The sequence below is a fragment of the Lagenorhynchus albirostris genome, chromosome 14 (assembly GCF_949774975.1).
Source record: "Lagenorhynchus albirostris chromosome 14, mLagAlb1.1, whole genome shotgun sequence".
NCBI lineage: Eukaryota > Metazoa > Chordata > Mammalia > Artiodactyla > Delphinidae > Lagenorhynchus > Lagenorhynchus albirostris.
Genome location: NC_083108.1, coordinates 68557566 through 68583325, shown reverse-complemented (window position 1 = coordinate 68583325; position 25760 = coordinate 68557566). Strand labels below are relative to the sequence as shown.

Genomic DNA, 25760 nt, shown 5'->3' with positions numbered 1-25760 from the left:
TCTTTGATGGCCTGTAAAACCTCTGTCTTTTCTCAGCTCTGGATACCCTGGGGTGGGCCTCCCTAGGGTCATATTCATATCCGGGTGCCTGTGGAGGCGGCATCTAAGCCCGTGGAACCAAGGACTGCAATCTGAAACCCCCATCCCTTGTTCCCATAGGACTGGGCCCTACACTGCCAAGGTCCACTCGCTTATCTCTGAAAGGTCCAGAAGAAGCCGCTAATGGTCCGTCGGGGACAGGGCAAGTGTTGGGATGTGACCAGAGAAGGCTCTGGCCTGGGAAGTGGCAGTAACGATCGGGGGAGTCGAGACGTGGCCGGCAAAGGCCTGTGGGTGGTGGTGATGGTGTAGGAAGTGGCCTCAGTGTGTCAGCAGAGCAGGAAAAGGGGCGCTAATGAAAGCGATCGGTAACCGCCGGCAGCAGTGGGAAGTGTCTGGCCTCAGCTCCAGGGGGCTGGGACTGGTGGGCAAAGGTGCGGGGATCAATCGGGGCCGGGTCACAGCGCGGAGGGGCCGCCAAAAGGCGCTCTCGGCCGGGGTCCCGCCCTTTGGGGTCCCCGCGCCCCTGGGCGCCGCCCACCCGCCGGAGTAGCCAGGCAGCCCGGGGATACGGGATCAAGGCTCGGGACTCGGGACCCGGAGGTCCCAGCGACTCCCGCCCGATACCTACGCGCGCGGCGGAGAGGCCCCAGGGTCACGCGCCACCTGCGCTTACCGCCCCCTAAAGTTGCCGCAGAGCTGGCGCGCGCCGATGACGTCAGAGACCAATGGCGGCGGCGGCGGCGGCGCTGGAAGCCTGGCAGGCGGCGTCTCGTCGGAGAAGGCGCTCGGCGGCTCTGCGTCCGCGGCGTAGGGAGGCGGCGGCGGCGGCGGCGGCGGCGGCCCGGGACCCGGGAGCCCAGCCCGAGGTGGACGGCGGAGACGTGCTTCGTCGCATCCAGGAAGCCAGGTGAGTACGGGCTAGGTCCTGGGTCCGAATCTTCACGTCCGTGGGAACCTCCCCAAGCCCCAGTCTCGCCATCTGTAAAGTGGGAATAACTGCAAACTCTTTAAGGGTTATGGTAGGATTTAACGGAGGTAAAGAGCTCATTACAGACTGGAGCATAGTAAGCGCTCAGTAAAGTTTGTCATTCCTCTTATTGCAGTTGTAGCTGCGTGACCTTGGGCAAGGTATGTAATCTTTGTGCCTCAGTTTTCTCATTTGTGAGATGGACGTGGAAATAGTACCTATATAGGCTTGTTTTGAGGATTCAGTGAATTAGTCAATGGTTTACCATCCCCAACAGTGTCTGGCGTGTGGTACGCGCAGTACCAGTGTTTGGTTATTAATATTATGTTAATGTTGGTTATTAGCGGTTTTGCTCACACCGTGGCCGCAACCTGCACACGTGATTGTCATCTTCACGATTATCATCACGCGTTAATTGAGGAGCTGCTCCGTGCCTGGCGCTGGCTTGAGCTCTCTACACACTTTGTCAGAATGAACATCTCAGCCATGCTAGGATCCTGGCAGGGCGCCCAGTCTCAGAGAAACATAGGTAATGTGTGGAACCAGGTTTCAAACCCATGTCTTCGGTAACTTCAAAACCTGTGCTTAAAAGCTCTCCGTTATTCTGGTTTATCCCACCTCTCCCGCCATCATCGCTCCGTGCCTTGCTGTGTACCTTACATAGTGTTGGGGAGGAAAAGTTTTTCCTCTACCCTTCTAGGTTCTTTTGGCTGGTCTAATAAGAAAATTGACACAAGACAGGTTAACAGGAGGGAAAACCAAATTTCATCAGGAATGTGCAGGAGTCCCATAATAACATGGCACCCAAGAAAGTGGCCAAATCAGGCACCTTTTATATCTTTCAGGCAAGGAAACAGTTATTTGTTAGAAAACAGAGGGGCTTGGACTTAGGGTAGCAAGTTCATGAAGTAACAAAGTGTGTTTATAAAGCGTTCTTAGCCTTGACTCATCTATCTCTGGCGATAAAGATGCCTTCTATTCTCCTGGTATTTGAGGATCCTTTCATACGGGAGATTTATTTCCTGCCTTCAGGGGAACAAAGTAGGGTCAAAGTGTTCTTGCCGTGAATGTTTCTCAAGTAACTATAATTCCAGATAATCAATATGCCACAGTGGCATATTGGGGGGCAGCCTGCCCTGAACCCCATCAATAGCACTTAGAATAGTGCCTGACACCCAGGAAGCACTCAATAAATGTTACCTACTTTTGTTATTCAGCATTGTGCCTTTATTTTCAGTCCTTTAAGGGCTCAATCAATAACAGCTTTTGTTAGTGCTTCTTCCGATCGACAGCTGAAGGACCTTCACAACTGAGAGAAATGAGACTAATTTTGTGTATTCCCCTCCCCCAGAATTAGGGCCTAGAGTCAGTGGTGACTGAGCCTGAAAAAAAAAAGCATCAGTGACTTTTTCTAGGCTCTCAGGTGATGCCATTGAGAATGAGTGTGCCTCGGGGCTTGGAGATATCTTAAGAGGTGTCCTGACACTGTTATTCCTCTTCAGCTTCTTCAGTATCCCCTGGAACTCCCTGCTTCTCCCTGTAGCCCCAGGTGTGGTGCAGTCCCCATTGCTCTGAGTAGAGAAGAGCCCAGCACTTTACACGCTGTTCTCCTGTGCACACACTCACCAGTTTACAAAGCACTCCCTGTACGTTACAGCCCTCCTTTACCCTCTGGGCAGAACCTGAGGGCAGCCTCTTCAATTCTGTCTCCTCTCTGAGTCCCCTGAACACTGGCTTCTGGCTTGTTGGTTCAAATCCAACAAGTTCAGTTTGTTTTTCCTTTCAAATTTTTTTTTTTTTTTTTTTTTTTGTGATGAGAGCTTAAGATCTGTCTTAGCAACTTTCAAGTACACCATACAGTATTTTTAACTGAAGTTGCGGTGCTGTACATTACATCCCCATGACTGATTTATTTTATAACTAGAAGTTTGTACCTTGGGACCCCCTTCACCTGTTTCACAGCGCCACCCCCCTCCCGCCCACTCTTAGCAACCACCAGTCTATTCTTTGTATCTGTGAGCTTCATGTGTGTTTGTTATATTCCTCATATAAGTGGGATACAGTATTTGCCTTTCTCTGACTTATTTCACCTAGCATAATGCCCTCAAGGTCCATCCATGTTGTCACAAATGGCAAGATTTCATTCTTTTATGGATGAATAGTATTCCACTACATATATATAAGTATAGTATGTGTGTAATATACATATATATATATATATATATCATGGTTTCTTTATCCATTCATCCATGATGAACACAAAGGTTGTTTCCACATCTTGGCTATTATAAATAGTGCTGCAGTGAACATGGGGGTGCATGTATATTTTCAAGTCAGTGTTTTCATTTTCTTTGGATAAATACCCAGAAGTGGAATTAATGGCTCAAATGGTAGTTCTGTTTTTAACTTTGTGAGGAACCTCGTACTGTTCTCCATAGTAGCTGCACCAATTGACATTTCCACCAGTGGGGCACCAGGGTTCCCCTTCCCTCCACATCCTCACCAACACTTACTATTTCTTGTCTTTTTGATATAGCCGTTCTAACAGGTATGAGGTGGTAACTCATGGTGGTTTTGATTTGCACTTCCCTACTGATTAATTATGTTGAGCATCTTTTCATGAACCTGTTGGCAATCTATATGTCTTCTTTAGAAAAATGTGTATTCAGATCTTCTGCCCATATTTTAATTGGATTGTTTGGGGTTTTTTTGGTATTGAGTTGTGTGAATTCTTTATGTTTTGGATATTAACCCCTTATCAGGTATATGATTTGCAAATATTTTCTCCCATTCAGTACGTTACCTTTCCATTTTGTCAATGATTACATTTGCTGTGCAGAAGCTTTTTAGTTTGATGTGGTTCCACTTGTTTATTCTTGCTTTTGTTGCTTTTACTTTTGGTGTCAGATTTTTAAAAATCATTGCCAAAAAAATAAAATAAAAATTAAAAATCATCGCCAATATCTATGTCAAGGAGTTTACTGCCTGTGTTTTCTTCTAAGAGTTTTATGGTTTCAGGTCTTATATTTAAGTCTTAAATCCATTTTGAGTTAAGTTTTGTGTATGGTGTAAGATAGTGGTCTAATTTTACTCATTTTTTGTATGTGGCTGTTGATTTTTCCAAACGCTATTTATTAAAGAGACTGTCTTTTCCTTTGTATATTCTTGGCTCCTTTGTCATAAATTAATTGACCATAGATGCATGGGTTTTTATCTCTGCTCTCCATTCTGTTCCATTGATCTGTGTGTCTGTTTTTAAGCCAGAACCATACTGTTTTAATTAATATAGCTTTGTAATAGAGTTTAAAATTAGAGAATATGATGCCTCCAGCTTTGTTCTTCTTTCTCAGGATTACTTTGGCTATTTGAGGTCTTTTGTGGTTCCATACAAATTTTAGGATTGTCCTATTTCATTAAAAATGCCATTGGAATTTTGATAGGGATTGCACTGAATCTGTAAATTGCTTTGGGTAGTATGGACATTTTAACAATATTAATTCCAATCCCTGAGCAGGGATAGCTTTCCATTTATTTGTGTCGTCTTCAGTTTCTTAATGTCTTGTAATTTTCAGTATACAGGTCTTTCACCTCCTTAGCTAAATGTATTCTTAGGTACTTTATTCTTTTTGATGCAATTGTACATGAGATTGTTTTCTTTTTTTTTCTGATAAATATTTTTTATTGAAGTATAGTTGATTTACAATGTTGTATTAGTTTCTGTTGTACAGCAAAGTGATTCAGTTATACATATATACACATTCTTTTTTTTAATATTCTTTTCCATTATGGTTTATCATAAGATATTGAATATAGTTCCCTGTGCTATACAGTAGGAACTTGGTGTTTATCCATTCTATATATAAAAGCTTACATCTGCTAACCCCAACCTCCCACTCCAGCCCTCTCCCAACCCTCGTCCCCTTGGCAACCACCAGTCTGTTCTCTATGTCCATACGTCTGTTTCTGTTTTATAGGTAGGTTCATTTGTGTCATATTTTAGATTCCACATATAAGTGATATCATATGGTATTTGTCTTTCTCTTTCTGACTTGCTCCACTTAGTATGATAATCTCTAGTTGCATCCATGTTGCTGCAAATGGCATTATTTCATTCTTTTTTATGGCTGAGGAGTATTCCATTGTATATACGCACCACATCTTCTTTATCCATTCATCTGTCGATGGACATTTAGGTTGTTTCCAGGTCTTGGCTATTGTACACAGTGCTGCTATGAAGATAGGGGTGCATGTATCTTTTTGGTTTTGTTTTTTATAAATTTATGTATTTTATTTTTGGCTGTGTTGGGTCTTCGTGGCTGCACACGGGCTTTTCTCTGGTTGTGGACAGCAGGGGCCACTCTTCATTGCAGTTCACGGGCTTCTCATTGTGGTGGCTTCTCTTGTTGCAGAGCACGGGCTCTAGGCATGCAGGCTTCAGTAGTTGTGGTGCGCAGGCTCAGTAGTTGTGGTGCATGGGCTTAGCTGCTCCATGGCATGTGGGATCTTCCCGGACCAGGGCTTGAACCCTTGTCCCCTGCATTGGCAGGCACACTCTTAACCACTGCGCCACCGGGGAAGCCCCCACATGTATCTTTTTGAATTAGAGTTTTGTCCGGATATATGCCCAGGGGTGGGATTGCTGGATCATATGGTAATTATATTTTAAGTTTTCTGAGGAACCTCCATACTGTTTTCCACAGTGGCTGCACCAACTTACCACCAACACACCCACAGTGTAGGAGGGTTGCCTTTTCTCCACATCCTCTCCAGCATTTATTATTTGTAGACTTTTTAATGATGGCCATTCTGACCGCTGTGAAGTGGTACCTCATTGTAGTTTTGATTTGCATTTCTCTAATAATTAGCAATGATGAGCATCTTTTCATGTGCCTGTTGGCCATCTGTATTTCTTCTTTGGAGAAATGTCTTTTTAGGTCTTCTGCCCATTTTTTGATTGGGTTGTTTGGTTTTTTGTTGTTGAGTTGTATGAGCTGCTTATATATTTTGGAAATTAAGACCTTGTTGGTTGCATCATTTGCAAATATTTTCTCCCATTCTGTAGGTTGTATTTTCATTTTGTTTATTGTCTCCTTTGCTGTGCAAAAGCTTATAAGTTTGATTAGGTCCCATTTGTTTATTTTTGCTTTTGTTTCTGTTGTCTTGGCAGACTGACCTAAGAAAACATTGGTACAATTTATGTCAGAGAATGTTTTGCCTGTGATATTTTCTAGGAGTTTTATGGTGTCATGTCTTATATTTAAGTCTTTAAGCCATTTTGAGTTTATTTTTGTTTATGGTGAGAGGGTGTGTTCTAACTACATTGATTTACATGCGGCTGTCCAACTTGCCCAACACCATTTGCTGAAGAGACTGCCTTTTCCCATTGTATATTGTTGCCTCCTTTGTCAAATATTAGTTGCCTGTAGGTATGTGGGTTTATTTCTGGGTTCCCTATTCTGGTCCATTGATCCATAGGTCTGTTTTGATTACTGTAACTTTGCAGTATTGTCTGAACTCTGGGAAGGTTATGCCTTCTGCTTTGTTCTTTTTCTTCAGGATTGCTGTGGCAATTCTGGGTCTTTTATGGTTCCATATGAATTTCAGGATTATTTGCCCTAGTTCTGTGAAAAAATATCATGGGTAATTTGATAGGGATGCATTAAATCTGTAGATTGCTTTGGGTAGTATGGCCATTTTAGCAGTATTCTTCCAATCCAAGAGCATGGGATATCTTTCCATTTCTTTGAGTCATCTTCAGTTTCCTTTATTAATGTTTTATTGTTCTTAGCGTATAAGTCTTTTACCTCCTTGGTCAGGTTTATTCCTAAGTATTTTATTTCCGGGGGGGTGATTTTAAAAGGTGTTTTTTTTTTCATTCCCTTTCTGAATTTCATTGTTGGTGTAAAGAGATGCAGCCAATTTCTGTATGTTAATCACGTATCCTGCTACCTTGTTGAATTCGTTTATCAGGTCTCGTAGTTTTTCTATGGAGTCTTTAGGGTTTTCTATATATAGTGTCATATCATCTGCATATAATGACAATTTTACCTCTTCCTTTCCAATTTGGATACCTTTTATTTCTTTTTCATGTCTGATTCCTGTGACCAGGACTTCCAATACTGTGTTAAATAGAAGAGGTGAGAGTGGGCATCCTTGTCTTCTTCCAGATTTTAGCTGGAAGGCTTTCAGCTTTTCACCATTTAATATTATATTGGCTGGGGGTTTGTCATAACTAGCTTTTATTATATTGAGATGTGTTCCCTCTATACATACCCACTTTTAGTAAGAGTTTTTTTCATGAATGGATATTGAATTTTGTCAAATGCTTTTTCTGTGTTTATTGAGATGATCATGTGGTTTTTATCTTTTCTTTTTGTTTATGTGGTTATCACATTGATTGATTTGCATATGTTGAACCATCCTCGCGAACTTGGGATGAACCTCACTTGGTTGTGGTGTATGATCTTTTTTTTTAATTAACTAATTTTATTTATTTATTTATTTATTTATTGGCTGTGTTGGGTTTTTGTTGCTGCGTGCGGGGTTTCTTTAGTTGCGGCGAGCAGGAGCTACTCTTCATTGCAGTGCGTGGGCTTCTCATTGCGGTGGCTTCTCTTGTTGCAGAGCACGGGCTCTCGGCATGCGGGCTTCAGTAGTTGTGGCTCGTGGGCTCAGTAGTTGTGGCTTGAAGGCTCTAAAGCACAGGCTCAGTAGTTGTGGCACACAGGCTTAGTTGCTCTGCAGCATGTGGGATCTTCCCAGACCAGGGCTTGAACCCATGTCCCCTGCCTTGGCAGGCGGATTCTTAACCACTGTGCCACCAGGGAAGCCCATCTTTTTTATGTGTTGTTGGATTCAGTTTGCTAATATTTTGTTGAGAATTTTTGCATCTATATTCATCAAAGATATTGGTCTGTCATTTTCTTTTTTTGGTGGTGTCTTTGTCTGGTTTTGGTATCAGAGTGATGGTGGCTTCATAAATGTCTTTGGGAGTTTTCCCTTCTCTTCATTTTTTTTGGAAGAGTTTGAGAAGGATTGGTATAAGTTCTTCTTTGTATGTTTGGTAGAATTCACCTGTGAAGCCATGTGGTCCTGGATTTTGTTTGTAGGGAGTTTTAAAATTACAGATTCTATTTCACATCTAGTGATCAGTCTGTTCAAATTATCTATTTCTTCTTGATTCAGTTCTGGTGGGCTCTATGTTTCTGGAAACTTATCCATTTCTTTAGGTTGTCGAATGTGTCGGCATATAATTGTTCATAGTATTCCCTTATGGTTTTTTGTATTTCTGCCATATCAGTTGTTATGTCTTGTTTTTCATTTCTTATTTTGTTGATTTGTGTTCTCTCTCTTTTCTTCTTGTTGAGCCTGGCCAGAGGTTTATTAGTCTTGTTTATCCTTTCAAAGAACCAGTTCTTGGTTTTACTGAGTTTTTCTAATCTCTATTTTATTTATTTCCTCTCTGATCTTTATTATTTCCTTCCTTCTGCTGATTTTAGGTTTTGTTTGTTCTTTTTATAATTCTTTTAGGTTGTTTATTTGAGATTTTTCTTGTTTTTTGAGGAAGGCCTATATCTCTATGAACTTCCCTCTAAGAACTGCTTTTGCTGCATCACATAGATTTTGTATGGTTGTGTTTTCATTTTCATTTGTCTCAAGGTATTTTTAAATTTCTTCTTTGATTTCATCATTGACCTCTTGGTTTTTTAGTAGTACGTTGTTTCGTCTCCATGTAATCATTTTATTCTCATTTCTTTTCCTGTGGTTAATTTCCAGTTTCATGCTTTTGTGGTCAGAAAAGATGCTTGACATAATTTCTGCACCGTTAAATTTGTTGAGGCTTGTTTTGTGCCCTAGTATGTGGTCGATCCTAGAGAATGTTCCATGTGCAATTGAAAAGAATGTGTATTCTGGGGTTTTTTTGGATGTAATGTCCTAAAAATATCAATTAAGTCTAACATTTTCTATGTTTAGGATCTCTGTTGCCTTGATTTTCTGTGTAGAAGATCTGTCCATTGATGTGAGTGAGGTGTTAAAGTCTACTATTATTGTATTACTGTCAGTTTCTCCCTTTATGTCTGTTAGTATTTGTTTTATGTATTTGGGTGCGCCTATGTTAGGTGCATATATGTTGATGAGTTTAAAATCCTTTTCTTGTATTGATTCTTTTATCATTATATAGTGTCCTTCTTTATCTTTCTTTATGGCCTTTGTTTTAAAGTCTGTTTTGTCTGATATGAGTATTGCAACCTCTGCTTTTCAACCTGTGTGTGTCCTTTGCCCTGAAGTGGGTCTCTCTTGTAGGCAGCATATTATAGGCTCTTTTTTTAAAAAATCCAGTCTGCCACTCTGTCTTTTGATTGGAGCATTTAGTCCATTGACATTTAAGATAATTATTGATAGATATGTATTTATTGCCATTTTAAACCTTGTTTTCCCATTGATTTTATGTTTCTTCTTTGTCCTTTTCATTTTTCCTTTTCTGGCTTGGTGATATTCTTTTGTATTATGTTTATGTTCTCTTCTTTTTGGTTTTTGTGAATCTATTGTATGTTTGTGATTTGTGGTTACCCTGTTTTTCATGTATGTTACCCCCTTCCTATATCTACTTGTCTTAGACTGGTACTCATATAGGCTCAAACACTTTCTAAGGAAAAAAAATCAGCATTTTCTTACTCTTCTTCCCCGCATTTTATGATTTTGATGTCCTCTATTACATCTTCACGTTCATCCTTTTGCTGTTCACTGTGGTTATCATCACTGTCACAGAAATTTTTTGATTTTTTTTTTAATCTGTGTACTGGCTTATTTAAGTGATTTACTTTCCCATTGTGATTTTTTTCTTTCCTATATATTCTTACTTCTTTTCTATTTAGGGAAGACCTTTCAATATTTCCTTTAGGATAGGTTTAGTATTGCTGTATTCTTTTAGTTTTTGCTTGTCTGAGAAATTCTGTGTCTCTCCTTCTGTTCTAAATGATAATCTTGCTGGGTGGAGTATCCTAGGTTGCAGATTTTTCCCTTTCAGGAGTTTGACTATATCTTGCCACTTCCTTCTGGCCTGCAGCATTTATGTAGAGAAATTGACTGATAGCCTTATAGTAGTGTTCCCTTGTAATTAACTGTGTTTTTCTCTTGCTGCCTTTAGAATCCTCTCTTTCTCTTTAACTTTTTTCCATTTTTATTATATGTCTTGGTGTAGGTCTGTCTGGGTTTATCTTGTTTGGGACCCTCTGTGCTTCCTGTACCTGGATATCTGTTTCCTTCTTTGTTTTTTTTAAATTTATTTATTTAATTTATTTATTTTTGGCTGTGTTGGGTCTTCGTTGCTGCGTGTGGGTGGGCTTTCTCTAGTTGTGGTGCACGGGCTTCTCATTGTCACGGCTTCTCTTGTTGCGGAGCACGGGCTCTAGGCACAGGCTTAGTAGTCATGGCACGTGGGCTCAGCAGCTGTGGCTTGCAGGCTCTAGAGCGCAGGCTCAGTAGTTGTGGTGCGTGGGCTTAGCTGCTCCACGGCATGTGGGATCTTCCTGGACCAGGGCTTGAACCCGTGTCCCCTGCATTGGCAGGCGGATTCTTACCCACTGCACCACCAGGGAAGCCCTTGTTTCCTTCTTTAGGTTTGGGAAGTTTTCAGCCGTAATTTCTTTGAATTCATTTTCAATCCCCTTGTCTCTTTCTTCCCCTTCTGGAATCCCTGTTATGCATGCTGTATATTATCCTGTAGGTCTCTTATGTTGCTTTCATTTTTTTTTCATTTGGCTTTCTGTCTGTTGTGCTGATTGGGTGATTTCCATCATTCTATCTTCAAGGTCACTTACTCGTTCTTCTGCATTATTCGTTCTGCGGTTCATTGCCTTTCGGTCAGCCTTCGTATCTGTAAATGAGTTTTCTCATTTTTCTTGGTTCCCCTTTATAGTTTACAGTACTCTCCATTTCTGTCAATAGCCTTTCTTAATTCCTTCAGTATTTTCATTATCTCATTTTTGAAATAGGTATCTGTTAGACTGAAGAGGTCTGTTTCATTGTTCTTTTGGGGGAATTCTCTTGGTCTTTTAACTGGGAGCTGTTCCTCTGCTTCTTCATTTTACTTACATTTCTCTTACTCTGTGAGTTTAGGAGAAGCAGTGTCTGCTGTGGTCTCGGAGGGCTGTTTATATGTGGAGGCGTCCCTGTGTAGCTTGTGGGTGTTAATGTATTTGGTGCAAGCGTTGCTTTTAGTGTGGATGCTTGTCGCCTCTCTCCTCAGCGTGTGCTGGGCATTGTCCCCTTGATAGGGGTGTGCAGGTGTGTGGTGGCTGATGCCCAGTCCTGGGGTTCTTGGTGGCAGTGTTGGCTTAGGCGCACCCCCCGAGCACACAGCGGGAGCGGAGGTGGCTCTCAACCGCTCCTGGCATCTGGGTGGGTGGCAGTGGCAGCTCACGACTGCCCCTGGAACCCATGCAGTGTCCTGCCCTCTGTGAACGCGCACGCAGGGAAAAAGGCTACAGTGGTGGGTCCCGCCCCTCCCCTGTCACACCCCCCAAACAATGTCACCTGGCCTCTAAGGTGGTCTGGGCTTCCTCTGCATACACCCTCAGTTGTGGTCACACAGATTCCAGCCCCTCACGCCCCCGCCCCGAGCTTTTTTCCGCACAGCCACGCCCAGCCCTCTCTCAGGGTCTGATTGAAGCCCAGGTTCCAGCACCCAGCCCTTGCCTGTGCCGGCGGATGCACATCTCAGGCTGGGGAGTGCAGGGCAACGGCACTGACCGTCTGTGAAGTCCTCTGTCTGCCACAAACCAGCTGCTGTGTTCTCCCCAAGGCTCTGAAGCTCTCTGTCTGTCCTGGCCAATCTCCCGACCGGTGAGGGGGCTTCCCAGGGTGTAGGAACCTTTCCTCATTCACAGCTCCTTTCCAGGGGCACAGGTTCTGTCCTGATTCCTTTCTCACTTTCTTTTTTTTTTTCCTTTCGTCCTACCTGGTTACATGGAGATTTTCTTGCTCTTTTAGCAGTCTGAGGTCTTCTGCCAGCGTTCAGTAGATATTCTGTGAGAATTATTCCTCACGTAGATGTATTTTTTTTGTGTGTGTACTGTGTTTGGTCTTCATTGCTGCGTGCGGGCTTTCCCTAGTTGCGGCGAGCGGGGGCTACTCTTCGTTGCGGTGCGCGGGCTTCTCATTGCAGTGGCTTCTCTTGTTGTGGAGCACGGCCTCTAGGCACGCGGGCTTCAGTAGTTGCCAACCCACCTGATCTTAAAAGGGCACTGGCCTCCCTGTCTTCCCCATTGGTCCTGGGAATCCTTAACTTCCAGGAAAGCCAGTTGGTCTCCAGTCACCTTTAGGACCTGGTGGACCTATTGGACCTGGAATGCCTCGTGGACCACCACCTCTAGTGGGACCTCTCTCTCCTTTTTCACCTGAGGGTCCAGGAGGACCTTGAATTAAAGTGATATTTTTCAATGTCTGAGAATGTTCCCAATCTTTTAGCCTGAAATCATTAGTGATATTATTCAGTAGTTTCACTTCTCCTTTTATTTCCTGTTCCAAATGCACTTTTTTCCCCCAGAGACATAATCTCTGCTATGCATTATACACATGCTCCTTTAGCTTACTCATCTCCTGCCACTGTTCTGATGATAGGTACAAGGACTGCAAACACAAGGAGATAAAGGGCAATCAATGCAGCTTTGAAAGATTTAGTTTCTCTTGAAGGGCAAGGCCATTTTTAGGATTCAGAGGAAGCAAAGCTGCCATTGAGCAAGCATCGGACTTCACAAATTCTGAACAGCTATCAGTGTCCTCCTGTTGATTGGGAAAGCCATCCCACCGTGTCATACTTCTGAAGCAGAAGCCACTAGAGCCCTAAACTGGTGAGGACACTTAAATGATCATTTTGATGAATTCCTGGAAGCTGAGTGAGGACTAGCGTGAGAGTCTCTGAGAGCCTTCTGGGGGCTGCAGTCCTAGGGGCACCCCCAAACTTTCCTGGGCTTTACCTGCAGGAACCCAACCAGGGTCTTACAGTGAAGAGCCAAGAAAAATCACCCGGTGCCTCTGGCAGAGGGAGGGGAAAACTAACCATTTAAAATACATCCAGAGCATTCTTCATAACAAAGGCTTGCTCTCCAGTGAAAAAGCCATATGTATATAGCCTTTATTATGTTATGTTCCCTCTATACCTGCTCTGTTCAGAGTGTTTATCACAAATGGAGGTTGAATTTTGTCAAATGCTTTTTCTGCACCTATTGATAAGATCATGTGATTTTTATCCTTTATTTTGTTAATGTGATGTATTACGTTGACTGATATGCAGATGTTGAGCCAACCTTGCATCCCTGGAATATTAGATCCCACTTAATCATGGTGTATGATCCTTTTAATGTATTTTTGAATTCGGTTTGCTAATTTTTTAAAAAGATTTATTAATTTATTTTTTGGCTGCATCGGGTCTTAGTTGCGGCACACAGGATCTTCGTTAAGGCACGCAAGACCTTTCGTTGTGGTGTGCAGGCCCTTCGTTGTGTGTGGGTTTTGTCTCTCTAGTTGTGGCTTGCGGGCTCCAAAGCACAGGGGCTCTGTAGTTGGCAGCACGCGGCTCTAGTTGAGGTGCGCCAGCTCAGTAGTTGTGGCGCGCGGGCCCAGTTGCCCCACGGCACGTGGGATCTTAGTTCCTTGACCAGGGAATGAGTCCCCTGCATTGTAAGGCGGATTCTCTATCACTGGACCACCAGGGAAGTCCCTGGTTTGCTAATATTTTTGATGAGCATTTTTGTATCTATGTTCGTCAGGAGTATTGGCCTGTAATTTCCTTTCCTTATGGCATCCTTGTCTGGTTTTGCTAGGGTTATGCTAGCCTTATAAAATGAGTTTGGAAGTGTTCCCTCCTCCTCTATTTTTGGAAGAGTTTGAGAAAGATCAGTATTAATTCTTCTTTGAATATTTGGTAGAATTCACCAGTGAAGCTATTTGGTCCTGGACATTTGTTTGTTGGGAGTTTTTTTTTTTTTTTAGCGGTACGCAGGTCTCTCTCACTGTTGTGGCCTCTCCCGTTGCAGAGCACAGGCTCCGGACGCGCAGGCTCAGCGGCCATGGCTCACGGGCCCAGCCGCTCCGCGGCATGTGGGATCTTCCCGGACCGGGGCATGAACCCATGTCCCCTGCATCGGCCGGCAGACTCTTAACCACTGCGTCACCAGGGAAGCCCTGTTGGGAGTTTTTTGTTGTTGTTGTTTTTTTTTGCGGTACGCGGGCCTCTCACTGCTGTGGCCTCTCCCGTTGCGGAGCACAGGCTCCGGACGTGCAGGGTCAGCGGCCACGGCCCACGGGCCCAGTCGCTCCACGGCATGTGGGATCCTCCCGGACCGGGGCACAAACCCGTGTCCCCTGCATCGGCAGGTGGACTCTCAACCACTGCGCCACCAGGGAAGCCCGGGAGTTTTTTGATTACTGATTCAGCCTCCTTACTAGTAATCAGTCTGTTCAGGTTTTCTATTTTTTCATGATTCAGTCTTGGAAGGTTATATATTTCTAGGAATTTATCCATTTCTTCTGGGTCGTCCAGTTTGTTGGCATGTAATTGTTCCGAGTGGTCTTTATGATCTTTTATATTTCTATGGTATCAGTTGTTATATGTCTTCTCTTTCATTTCTGTGGTATCAGTTGTTATGTCTCCTCTTTCACGATCTTCCTGGACCAGCCCTGTTTTTTTTTTTTCTTGGTGAGTCTAGCTAACGGTATGTCAATTTTTATCTTTTCAAAGAACCAGCTCTTGGGCTTCCCTGGTGGCGCAGTGGTTGAGGGTCCACCTGCTGATGCAGGGGACACGGGTTCGTGCCCCGGTCCGGGAAGATCCCACATGCTGTGGAGCGGCTAGGCCTGTGAGCCATGGCCACTGAGCCTGTGCTCCGCAACAGGAGAGGCCACAACAGTGAGAGGCCCACGTACCGCAAAAAAAAAAAACCAGCTCTTAGTTTTATTGATCTTCTCTATTGTCTTTTTAGTCTTTATTTCCTTCATTTCTGCTCTGATCTTTTTTTTAATATAAATTTATTTCATTTATTTATTTTTGGCTGAACTGGGTCTTTGTTGCTGCGCGCGGGCTTTCTCTAGTTGCGGACAGCGGGGGCTACTCTTCGTTGTGGTGTGCAGGCTTCTCATTGCGGTGGCTTCTCTTGCTGCGAAGCACGGGCTCTATGCATGTGGGCTTCAGTAGTTGTGTCGCATGGGCTCAGTAGTTGTGGCACATGGGCTCAGTAGTTGTGGCACACAGGCTTAGTTGCTCCGCGGCACGTGGGATCTTCCCGGACCAGGGCTTGAACCCGTATCCCCTGCATTGGCAAGGGGATTCTTTTTTTTTTTAATAAATGTATTTATTTATTCATTTAATTTTTGGCTGCATTAGGTCTTAGCTGCTGCACGCGGGCTTCCTCTAGTTGCAGTGAGGGGGGGCTACTCTTTGTTGCGGGGCACAGGCTTCTCATTGTGGTGGCTTCTCTTGTTGCAGAGCACAGGCTCTAGGTGCGCGGGCTTCAGTAGTTGTGGCTCGTGGGCTCTAGAGCGCAGGCTCAGTAGTTGTGGCACACGGGCTTAGTTGCTCCGTGGCATGTGGGATCTTCCCAGACCAGGGCTCGAACCCGTGTCCCCTGCATTGGCAGGCGGATTCTTAATCACTGCACCACCAGGGAAGTCCCAAGGCTTTGTTTCTTGAGGAAGCCACTTATCACTATGAACATCCTTCTTAGAATAGCTTTTGCTGCGTCCCATAAATTTTGGTATGTCTCTGTTTTAAAGTCTATCTTGTCTAATAGAAGTATAGCTCTCCCGCTTTCTTTTGGTTTATGTTTGCATGGAATATCTTTTCTTAGTCCTTCATTTTCAGTCTGTGTGTCCTTATGTCAGAAATGATTCTCTTGTAGGTATGGGTCCTGTGTTTTAGTCCATTTACCAACTCTATGTCTTTTGATTGGAGAATTCATTCATTTCATTTAAATTAATTATTGACCGTGTTTTGCTCTGGTTTGTGGAAAACAGTTGACTTTAAAGGAAGCCTAGACACTTGGTTTTTGTCCCTTCTTTTACTTTCACCTTGGAATTATTTGTAATAACAAAGGCCATTTATTGAGTACCTGCTCTGTACAAGGCACTGTGTTGAGTGTTAACCCATTTCACTCCTACCGTAACCCTTTGTGATGGGTACGGTTCTTATCCCTATTTTAGAGATGAGGAAACTAAAGTTCAGAGAGGCTCAATCTCTGCATCTAACCACCAATTGTGGAGCTGCACCTGTGTGCCAAGACCCAGACCAACATGTCCCCAGGGGTCGGGGGCCTCCTCCAGGAAGCCCTCTCTCCTGCCATCTCTGAGCCCCAGCAGCTCTGCTCTGGCCATATTCACCTGGTACCCTCCTTCAGTCTCACAGGTGGACTCTGTGTCTGAGGGTGCTCCACCATCCTCACATCCCAGCCAGGAGGAAGGTCCCTGTTAGGGCAGCCCTGAAAGGGATGAGAGATGACCACGCCATTTTTTCTCAACAGGGAGGACCTGCTTATCTCTGATTTCTGGAGTTCAGCACTAGGTGGGTACCATCTGGCTCAGGCTGGAGGCGGTCAGGGTGGGAGGAGGGCCTGGATGTGGGCAAAGCAAGGAATCCAGCTCTCATTGGATGATGTTTTGCTTCACAGAGTGGTGTGCATGCTGGGTTCTAATTCTGACTTCCCCCTTACAACTGTGTGTCTTTTGGCACTTAACTCTGGTCCTCAGTTTCTTTATCTGTGGAATGGACATGAAAATGTGCATATCCTGTAGTGTAGTTTTGAATATTAAATGGGGCATTCGGTAAAGTGCTTACGACAGTGTGTGCCTGCTGCACACGAGGCAGTAACTGTTCGTTGTCATTATCAGCGTTGCTGAAATTTATATTTATCCTGCTCTTCCCCTTGACTTTACATTGTAGACCCCACCCCCTGCTGTTATACTCTCTTCCTGAACATAATCTGTGGCAACATAAATATTAATACACAATGTGAACATACCATAGTTGTAATTTTTATTGAGGGACACTTAGTTTCCTTTTTTGTTTTTTTAAAGTTTATTGTACATAATTTTTCTTTTTTTAAACAGTAATCAAAACTTAAAAATGTTTTTAATTAAAAGAATTTTTTTAGCCGCACCATGCAGCACGTGGGATCTCAGTTCCCCAACCAGGGATCAAACCCCTGCCCCCTGCGGTGGAAGTGCAGTCTTAACCACTGGACCACCAGGGAATTCCCAATATACATAAATTTTCAATGAGCACCCTTATGCATAAAGCTTTTACCGAATTTAGGGTAATCTTCTTAGTATATATTCCCAGAGGTGGAAGTGATCAACTTGATATCCACTGTCAAGTTGTTTTCCAAAAAAAGCTTTTACTGATTCTTTGACCAGCATGGATGAAAAGAGCCAGCTTTTCGTGCAACCTTTCCTAGCCTGGGTCTTATTTAAAGGTACCTTTGCTGATAAGTCAAAACTGGTATCTTATTATGGGAATATAGGGCTGTTTGCTTTTTGTTTTGTTCTACGTACAGATTTGTTCTGCTAAATTCAGTACCAGTATAAGAGGAGAGACAAGAGAACTCACCACTCTGTGAAAGGCTTTAGACAGAGTATTTTTCATTACTGTCTAGAAGCCCCAGCCTACCTTTTTTTCTTTCAGTTTTTTACACATTAAATATTCTTATTCCCAGTCATTTATAGTGTCATTCTGAGAGCTCTGCTCCTCTGTTCTTTTTTATTGTAAAAAAAAGTAGGTATTTCAGACCATCACTTGCATTTACCTGGTTGCCTCTTATTAAATTAGAATGAGTTGACAATGAGCGTTAGATGGAAACCGTGCCTGTGAATGAAACCTGATTTTTGCTTGAAACATTCTTTTCAGCTGTGGGCTGTGGGCAGCCAGGGAGCGGACAGCCATCAGTTCTGGGTGGGTGTGGCAGCATGTCCCGGGCACGTTTGGGAGCGAGGCCAGCAGCCCTTTTCTCTGAGGAGCTGAAGCCTTTTCAAGCCTGCTCCTCTTCTCCCTGGGTCCATGGAGGATTTGGTTCTCAGGGTCAGAGCGTGCCCTCTGACTGTACTGGGCCTGCTCTTTCAGAAACCATCAACAGGTGTCTTAGGAAATATCTGGAACAGCTGAAGGCCCCTGTGGGGCCTCTTTCAGAAGCCCTTGGAAACCTGCATCTCGACTCATCACCAGGTGAGTCAGATGTGGCCCCTGGCTCCGTCCCAGAAGAGACCCCAGTCACAGGATCCTGCCGTTTGAAGTGTGTGTGTTACGGCGTTGGGAACTTCGCCACCTGCATCATAGCTAGAAACCAGCTCGCATTTTTGCTTCTCTTTCTGGAAAAGTGCCAGGTAAATTTTGGTATCCTTCTTTATTGTCTCCTTCCTTGGTCTTGTGCACACAGATGTTGACTAAGCCACTCATTTGCCCTCTGCAGATCCCCAGAAGTCACTGCTGGGTGTATGACCCTCTGTTTAGCCAGCTGGAAATTGCGGTTCTTAGCACCCTTGGTGTGGTTGTTCTCAGTGAGAACGAGGTACGTGGTTTAAGAGAGGGGAGCAGGGAGGGCTGGGCAGCTGCTCACCAAGCGGACCCCGGGCCCTGTCCCGGGGCGCCAGGCTCTGTGACTAGCGGTGCCTCCTCCCCAGGGCGTCCGTGTGTGGCTGGTCTGTTACCCCATTTGGACCTATGTTGTGCCTGTCAGAAGAAAAAAATCACACAATGGCACAAACACGTTAGGTTTGCAAAATTCTCGTTAAGAATTGTGTCCCAATTTTATGCTTAGTTGGTATTTACTGTTGCTGCAGAATAGAGGGCACAGTCTCCGCACCTCAAACGAGGTCCTTCCGGTTGGAACGTGCCCTGTCCTGGGGGAGGGAGGCCGTAGACCAGTCACACGCATAGCACCTGGCTGAGGGTTACGGCTAAGTCCTTGGCCTACCCTGCACCCCCTAAAAAGGCTGGGATTCAGATTTCTGAGACCTCTGGGAAAAACATCATTGCACAAGCCAAGGGCGGGAGCGACTCCACGCAGGTACCCCTACATTTAGTCAGGCATTGTCTTGGGGATCACAGAATCATTTTGTTCCTCTCGGTTCTGAAACCGCCATCTCATTGCTTATTATGAAACATGAAAATTAGGCCCAGCTGAGAGGAGAGTCAGTCTCTGATGTTGGCGGGGTCCTAAAACACTGCGGTTCAGCTCAGGTCATCCCGAGCTCTGAGTGCCTGCTCTGTGCGAGGCAGGGAGCTCTGGGGAGCCCGAGGGCGGTGGGCGCTGCTCTCCACCACTGCAGGGCACGTGGCTGTGAACAGGCGCATGACGAGTGGACAGCGAGCAGAGCCACGCCTGGGAACTGAGACGGAGGACACCTGTGCTCTTCCGGGGGTCCAGGAAGGCTTCCTGGGTCTGAGCTGGGATTTGAAGGTCTCCCAGGAGTTTGCTGAGAGCCAGGACTGCAGGCAGCCTGGGCGGAGCCGCTGCTCAGGAACCACGGCCAGTGTGTCATGGGCTGGGGAAGCTGCAGGGAGAGAAGAGAGGCCTAGGGTCCCCGGCGCCAGACAGCAAGGGCCAGGGGGCTTGTTCCCACCGGAGAGGTGGCAGAGATGGCATAGAGCAGAGGTTCTTCAGAGGCAGTGACTGGACCCCCAGGGCACGTTTGAAAAGGACTGAGTTACGATAGGGAGCTGCAGAAAGTGACTCAGGAAAACACAAGTACCTGAGGGACAGTGACCTCTGCTGTCACGGACCCAAGCTGTCCCTTCATTAGTCCAGAGCCTTCTGCGTTCATGGGACACGCATTTGTTAAGTAAACGCGAGTTCTTTCTGGACTTCATGACTTCTTGACTTGTAGTCCCGTATAATCCTATAGATTTCACATGCACTACTTATGTAACTGTTCCACAAGAGAGTGTAGTAGTGTTTCCATTTGATGCTTCAGTTCGCCTTCCCCTCAGCTCATCATTTGTCCAGCTACACTGACCTGTAGTGACATGTAACGTGTAAGTTGAACGTGCACTAGTTGATTTGATGCATTTTTTTGGTAAGATGATTGCAAGCGAGCTAACACATCCTTCAGCACCACACAGAATTACATTCATTTTTTGGTGGTGAGAACTCACAGCTCATTATCACTCTGCCCATCCCTCTCCCTCACCTTGTTGTAAGAAGTGTGTTTACACCTGTGCACGTTGTACCCCAGGAAGGAAAACGGAGTGTGTACGGCGAGCCCACCGTCTTTTACATGCTCCACTGTGGGACGGCGCTCTACAACAACCTTCTGTGGAGGAACTGGTCCATAGATGCCCTTTCCAAGATGGTCATCGTTGGGAACAGTTTCAGAGGACTCGAGGAAAGGTAAGCCTGGGAACGCCGAGGTGCCACCAGGCCCTGAGGTGAACCCATTCCTCAGACTGACCTGCAAGCAGGAAACATTTCACACTTGGAAAGGCTTTTCCATGGGAACCTGGACAGGGGGTTGGAGCTGGGAGACGTCAGCCCTGAGTCAAGCTGGGAAGCAAGTTAAGGAGTCTTTCTGCCAATAATTCCTCCCTTCCCTTAGGACAGGCAGAAACGGCTTTTTAAAATGGGGGAAAAAACATTTGAGTTCTCTTCTTACAGCTGCATAACATCCTCTTCCTGCTTCACGATGCCTCGGTGTCTGCTGTCATTTTTCCCTGATGAAATGGGCAGTGACTGGGGCGTTCACACCTTCTACTAAATATTTAACCTACTCTGCATCCCACATTTTTAAAAGATTTTTTGATCTATTTCAGTCACCTTGCCCTTCTGTGTCTTAAGTTGAATGAAACCACTCTCAAACCACCTAATCAGATTTTTAAAAAAATTTTTGTTCTAGGTTGTTGACAAGGATTCTGCAGAAACATTATCCGTATGTTGCAAAGGTATGTGCCTGAGTGAAGGGGCTGGGGTGGGACATCATACATACCTCTCCATTACCCTGGAGAATTCTGCCTTCACCTGTAGCAGCGGGAGCTCCCGCGGGGCTAACCGAAGGCGGCACAGCGAGGTTACAGCACCGTCAGCTCTCGCGAGGGGGGTCTGTGTTCCAGAAAGCTAGGACGTTTTAGTGCATCGCTTCATTTTTTTCTTAATTATTTCCTCTATTCTTAGTATCTGGTCTGCAGTAGGCACTGCCCTTGGGGCTTCCAACTCATTGCACAAAGCACTTAAAATACCTTACTCCTTATTTTTTAAAAAAAGGGAGGTGGGGGTGAATAGTAAAACGGGACTCTAACCCAGGAGGGTGGGCCTTACTGGGACTCTCAAGGTTTTGTTTTACTTTCGAATTTTCCTGCTCAGATTTTGAAAGGACGGGAGGAGCTGGCATTCCCTCAGACTTCACAGTACACGGACGTATTTAATGACACCTCCGTCCACTGGTTTCCTGTACAAAAGCTAACACAACTCTCCACGGACACTTGGGCCTTCCGGGAAGAACCGGATTACCAGGACTGTGAGGGTCTCGAGATCATCAGGAACAAGACAGAAGACCCCTCAGCCACTGACTTGAACCCGCTGTGATGTGTCGCCACGGAGGGACTGCAGTGAGTCCCCTTTCAGACAGGGCAGGAAGTACGTCAACTGTGATTTAAAATACTATTTAAAATACTGTTTGTTTATTCACCAGTCTGTCCGTGGCAGGGGCTGCGGTCTACTTGGCCATGTCAATCAGGCTCTGCAGGGAGGTGGGCACCCAGGTCTTCTCCCCCTGCACGAACACCACGCCCCTATCGATGTAGATGACGATGCGGCCGAAGGTGTACAGCTGCTTCCCTTCGTGTCGCTTCCCGATGACGGGCATGAAGACGATGTTGTGCTCCTCGGCCTTGGTCTCAATGAGGTCTTTAAAGTTCATGGGCACGGAGCTGGCAGCCACGCCGATGCCTCTCTGGGCCATGTTCTCAGCCTCTCGTCGTTCCTGCATGGCCTCGTACTGGAAATCCTTCCTCCGCTCCGTGTGGGTGAGGTAGGCGATGTTCTCCCGTGCTCCGGGCTGCATGTAGGCACCTGGCAGATAAAGGGGGGATGGCGGGGGTGAGGGACAGGTCCCAACATGACAGAAATGGAGACGCCGACTTGGCCTAGGGCTGGGTATGCCACAGGCACCGTCTCCTAAGGCCTCCTGGTGCCTCAGAGCACTGGTTTTAAATAAACCAGATGATCAAGCACCTTGGGGGAAATGTGGCCAGCTGGCTGCAACCAGAGATTATTAAATATTCCACATAATAAAGAAGCATCAGCAAGGGGCTTATTCTTATGGGCCAGAAACCTTGACAGTCATTAGACACTGTTCTGTTCCCTTCTTGCTAGAGTTTTCACTCCACACTTCCCCCAGGGCAGCTTTTAGAACCCTGAAGACACATGGCCTATACTAGTTATATATTTAACTTACCCATACAGGCCCCTAGCCCTGGAAGAACTTTATATCCGGGGAGCTGAAACACAGATGTTTCAGTTTCACAGATGAAGGGATAATACAGGACCATATTTGCCTCATTAAATGCAGTATGTGTCTAGGAATTCTCTGTTTTCATGTAATAGGCTAAGTAGAAAGAATTAAAGCCTCGCCTTGGGAAATAGAAATTACAATCCCAGCTGCCACTCGGTAGTTCTGTGACCTTGAATGAGCCCTTGACCTTCTCTGTGAAACATGGCTAGACTAGGTGCTCCATTGGCCTTTGCTTTGAGACGTGAGCACACTCTGCACAGAGGACTGGCTGAGTGGCTCCCAGGCAGAGGGACTTGCCTAGAACTGAGTAGTTCCGGAATAGGTAGTAAACGAACCAGCTGCCTACTTCTGACACACCAAAGACACCATCTACTGAGTGCCATCCACGAACAGTACGTACCTTGGTCCCCCTCGGTGCTTAATAAAAACTTGGAAGTGGGTCCTTACTACTGCTTTACAGGCAAAGAAAATGGGCTAAAGAAGTTAAGGAGCTACTAAGCGTTAGACCGTCACCCAGCTCCACACCATGAGCTGTTCCACTGGAGTGGCCACAGAACGCCGGCCGGGCAGACAGGCCGAAGAGCCCAGGTGGAGCTTGAGTGAGTGAGCGCCCGTTCAGGAAGGGCGCCCCGCCCAGCCCCGCCCCACGAGGTGGGCGAGTGGCTGCTGGCGAAGTAAGTATGTGACGGGTCTCGTGGGCAAGAGTCTGTGCCCTGCCGGCGACGGTGAGCCCACTGGTACCTGAAAACTCTGTCATTTCCATGCTCAGAAACGTGGAGCTGGCCCAGGATCTCCATAAAATGGAACCCTCACTCACCGACATTGGAGGACACCGCCCTGTTCATGATATCAAGTGCCTCGTTAAATTTGTCCTTGACGGATGGGTGCGCCAGCACTTGGTCTGAGAACATGGACTTCCAACCCAGGTACCACTTGGTGATCTCCTCGTAATTTGGGCTGTTACTGAGCCAGGAGCACAGCACCTGCCAAAAGGGAACAAATACGAAACCTGCATCCACAGCGGCAACAAAGGGGAGCAAAACTTCCAAAGGGGCCACTTGTTTTGTGTGGGTACTGCTCCTACAAGCTGATGCTACCTGCAGGGGGTCAGCTCGGTAGCTAAGTGCCCTGCACGTAAACTGCACCTCGGCCTCCCACCTACACACGCGATACCGGTCCCCACCTTACAGGGCTGTTGGGGGGGTGGGTAATCAGACCAAGTGCTTAGAACAGCATCGGGCACGTGGCAAATGTCCAATAAAGTGGTGCTCGCTGTTCCTGCCCGCCTCGTTCTTACCTTGCCGTGTAGTTTACCTTCATTGTGTGGCCACAGCACTGCCACCCAAGGCTCCGGTGACTCCCTCCCTGTCCCCAACGCACCGAAACAAAGCGAAACAAAGCGTACCTGAAGCCACTTGGGGAAGAAGTGCTTTTCAAGAAGCCCCACCAGGCTGGAGACAGAGATCATCCCTTCCCAGTCGATGACCCAGTAAAAAGCATCCATGTGCTGCTGGTGGGGGTTGATGACCAACTCCCCGAGGCACATCCCTGGAAGAGAAACCAGCCTCTAAGGCAAAGCCACAGAGCAGTGGCATCACCAGACAATGTCGGCTTTCGATCTGCTTTTAAAGGTCAAGTTTAAGCTCCTGTGGCTACTCTTAAAAATTGTTTTCTTTTCTCTAATCCAGTATGACAAAAATTTCAGAATACCTGTGGCTATACTGTCAGCAAAGGCCCGAACCGGACCAATCAGGAGGCAGGCAGGGTCTGATGTGGTTAGTGCAGAAAGGGACCTGGTTAACATTTATATTCGGCCTCAGTGCACAAAACGCCACCTCTTATCCTGAGAAATATGCACTCAGAGCTCAAAGGCCATGTTTCTAAGCAGCACCGTCATTACCGCCAGCCACAGAAGCCAGGCACCGAAGCTGCTCGACCCGGATGCATGTCCCCGTTCCCTTACCCAGTTTGGGCACTATGTTCTTGACCATGAATGCCTCCCAGGAGCCGGGGGTGAAGACGTCCTTCCAGGGCTGGAGGATGAGCTTGGCCGAGGAGTCGCTGGGGTGCCACTTCTGCAGGGCGCTGGCCAGCTTGCTGCGGATGGGAGAGTAGAGCGGCTCCAGGCGCGCCTGCATGAGAGGCAGCCACGGGTGGATCCACGAGTGGATGGGGACGGTGTCTGTGAGCGGGTTCCAGTTTTCCACCTGCAGGAGGAGCGGGGGAGAGGCAGCAGGGAGAGGATGAAGAGAAATGCAAAAACGAGCCCCCGTGCTTCCTGATGACAACCGTTTCCCACGCCCAGCCTCACCTCCTTCTGCAGCTTGGGGAAGATGAGCTGGTCCAGGATGTTATCCAGGATCCACACGGGAATGATGTGCACCCAGCTATCCAGAAAGTCCACCATCGGGTCACAGTTCCTCGGCTGCCAGTGAGTGACGATATTTCGAACAAATGGCATCCAGACTTCCCATATCAGCCTATACGAGAAAGGCAGGGGGCGGCTGGCTAAAAGCACTGGCTGGTTTCCACGTGTGCAAAGTACACCGCCACCTACCTCTAGGCTAAGAAAGAAAATGGCAACAGCGGGGCAATCCAGTCACAGAAAACCACCGGACCGGCCCATGTGTTGGCCAGACGTGCGCCTGCCTCGACCCCGCTCTCCTGGCCGCCCACTCCGCCCACTCGGCCTTGGGGCCTGTCTCCTCAGTAGCACCTGCCGGGTCCCGCCCCCCAAGCATCGTGTGCTTCCCCAGCTGGAGCTCTATCTGCACAGCCAACGCCCCTCATGCTTTAGGGTCACAGCTTCAACATCATCTCCCCCGAGAGACCTGTGCCCTCCCCACAGGTGTGCACCCTTGTCATTCTCTACTGCTGGACCCAGGTGGTTACCACCTGCCTTTTCCCCTCACTGGAGACAGGCCGTCTCTTCACTCCCAGGGTAAGGCAGCAGCACGGAGCACAGGCAGATCCTCAACGACCACTTGACAGATGTGGGGTGCACTAATGAATGAATTTAAATTCCCCGAGCAGCATCGGCACGTGGCCAGGGCTCATACAGGCAGTGCCCCCCGTCCCCCCCGAGGAGCACCTGTGGAAGGCGTCTGCCGAGAGGTCCTGCCCCCCGTGGGACAACAGCTGGTCGTTCTCCAGGAGGCTTTTCCACTTGGAGATGATCTCGGTGCCATACGTACAGTCCTGAGGAGAAACACATCAGCCGAGAGGCAGCGGGCTGACGGCCCCCTTGCCCCCGGGCCTG

The 25760-nt window shown here is 46.5% G+C and overlaps 3 protein-coding genes across 8 annotated transcripts in view; 1 reads left to right on the top strand and 2 right to left on the bottom strand.

Annotated features, from left to right (window-relative positions):
• Positions 1-806, bottom strand: part of HPS4 (HPS4 biogenesis of lysosomal organelles complex 3 subunit 2) — a 28020-nt gene extending 27214 nt beyond the window's left edge. Inside the window, exon 1 of the mRNA XM_060121935.1 lies at positions 671-806. The gene's annotated coding sequence lies outside the window, so the exon portion shown is untranslated. The remainder of the gene's footprint in view (positions 1-670) is intronic.
• Positions 196-21661, top strand: SRRD (SRR1 domain containing). Its single transcript, XM_060121939.1, has 8 exons — positions 196-225; positions 728-949; positions 16525-16565; positions 18120-18379; positions 18466-18564; positions 20231-20385; positions 20888-20933; positions 21352-21661. Exons 2-8 carry the CDS (start codon positions 768-770, stop codon positions 21571-21573), a joined length of 1005 nt encoding a protein of 334 aa, XP_059977922.1. The 5' UTR covers positions 196-225; positions 728-767; the 3' UTR covers positions 21574-21661.
• TFIP11 (tuftelin interacting protein 11) overlaps positions 17014-25760 on the bottom strand; it is a 31565-nt gene continuing 22818 nt past the window's right edge. For 2 of the 6 annotated variants that reach the window (XM_060121933.1, XM_060121934.1), the window contains exons 8-13: positions 25593-25699; positions 24813-24981; positions 24465-24708; positions 23907-24049; positions 23319-23484; positions 17014-22059 (exon numbers count right to left, since the gene is read on the bottom strand). In XM_060121933.1, the coding sequence (XP_059977916.1) occupies positions 21704-22059; positions 23319-23484; positions 23907-24049; positions 24465-24708; positions 24813-24981; positions 25593-25699 (1185 nt within the window). In that variant the 3' untranslated portion in view covers positions 17014-21703. The remainder of the gene's footprint in view (positions 22060-23318; positions 23485-23906; positions 24050-24464; positions 24709-24812; positions 24982-25592; positions 25700-25760) is intronic. The other 4 variants (XR_009534897.1, XR_009534900.1, XR_009534899.1 and 1 more) reach the window with 4 other exon arrangements.

Bases quoted from the DNA above. Each gene is read 5' to 3' on its own strand.
- SRRD (XM_060121939.1), top strand. From the start codon at position 768: ATGGCGGCGGCGGCGGCGGCGCTGGAAGCCTGGCAGGCGGCGTCTCGT. The intron at 16,566-18,119 runs GTGGGTACCATC...CTGCTCTTTCAG, and splicing joins TTTCTGGAGTTCAGCACTAG to AAACCATCAACAGGTGTCTT. The intron at 18,565-20,230 runs GTACGTGGTTTA...GTTGTACCCCAG, and splicing joins TTGTTCTCAGTGAGAACGAG to GAAGGAAAACGGAGTGTGTA.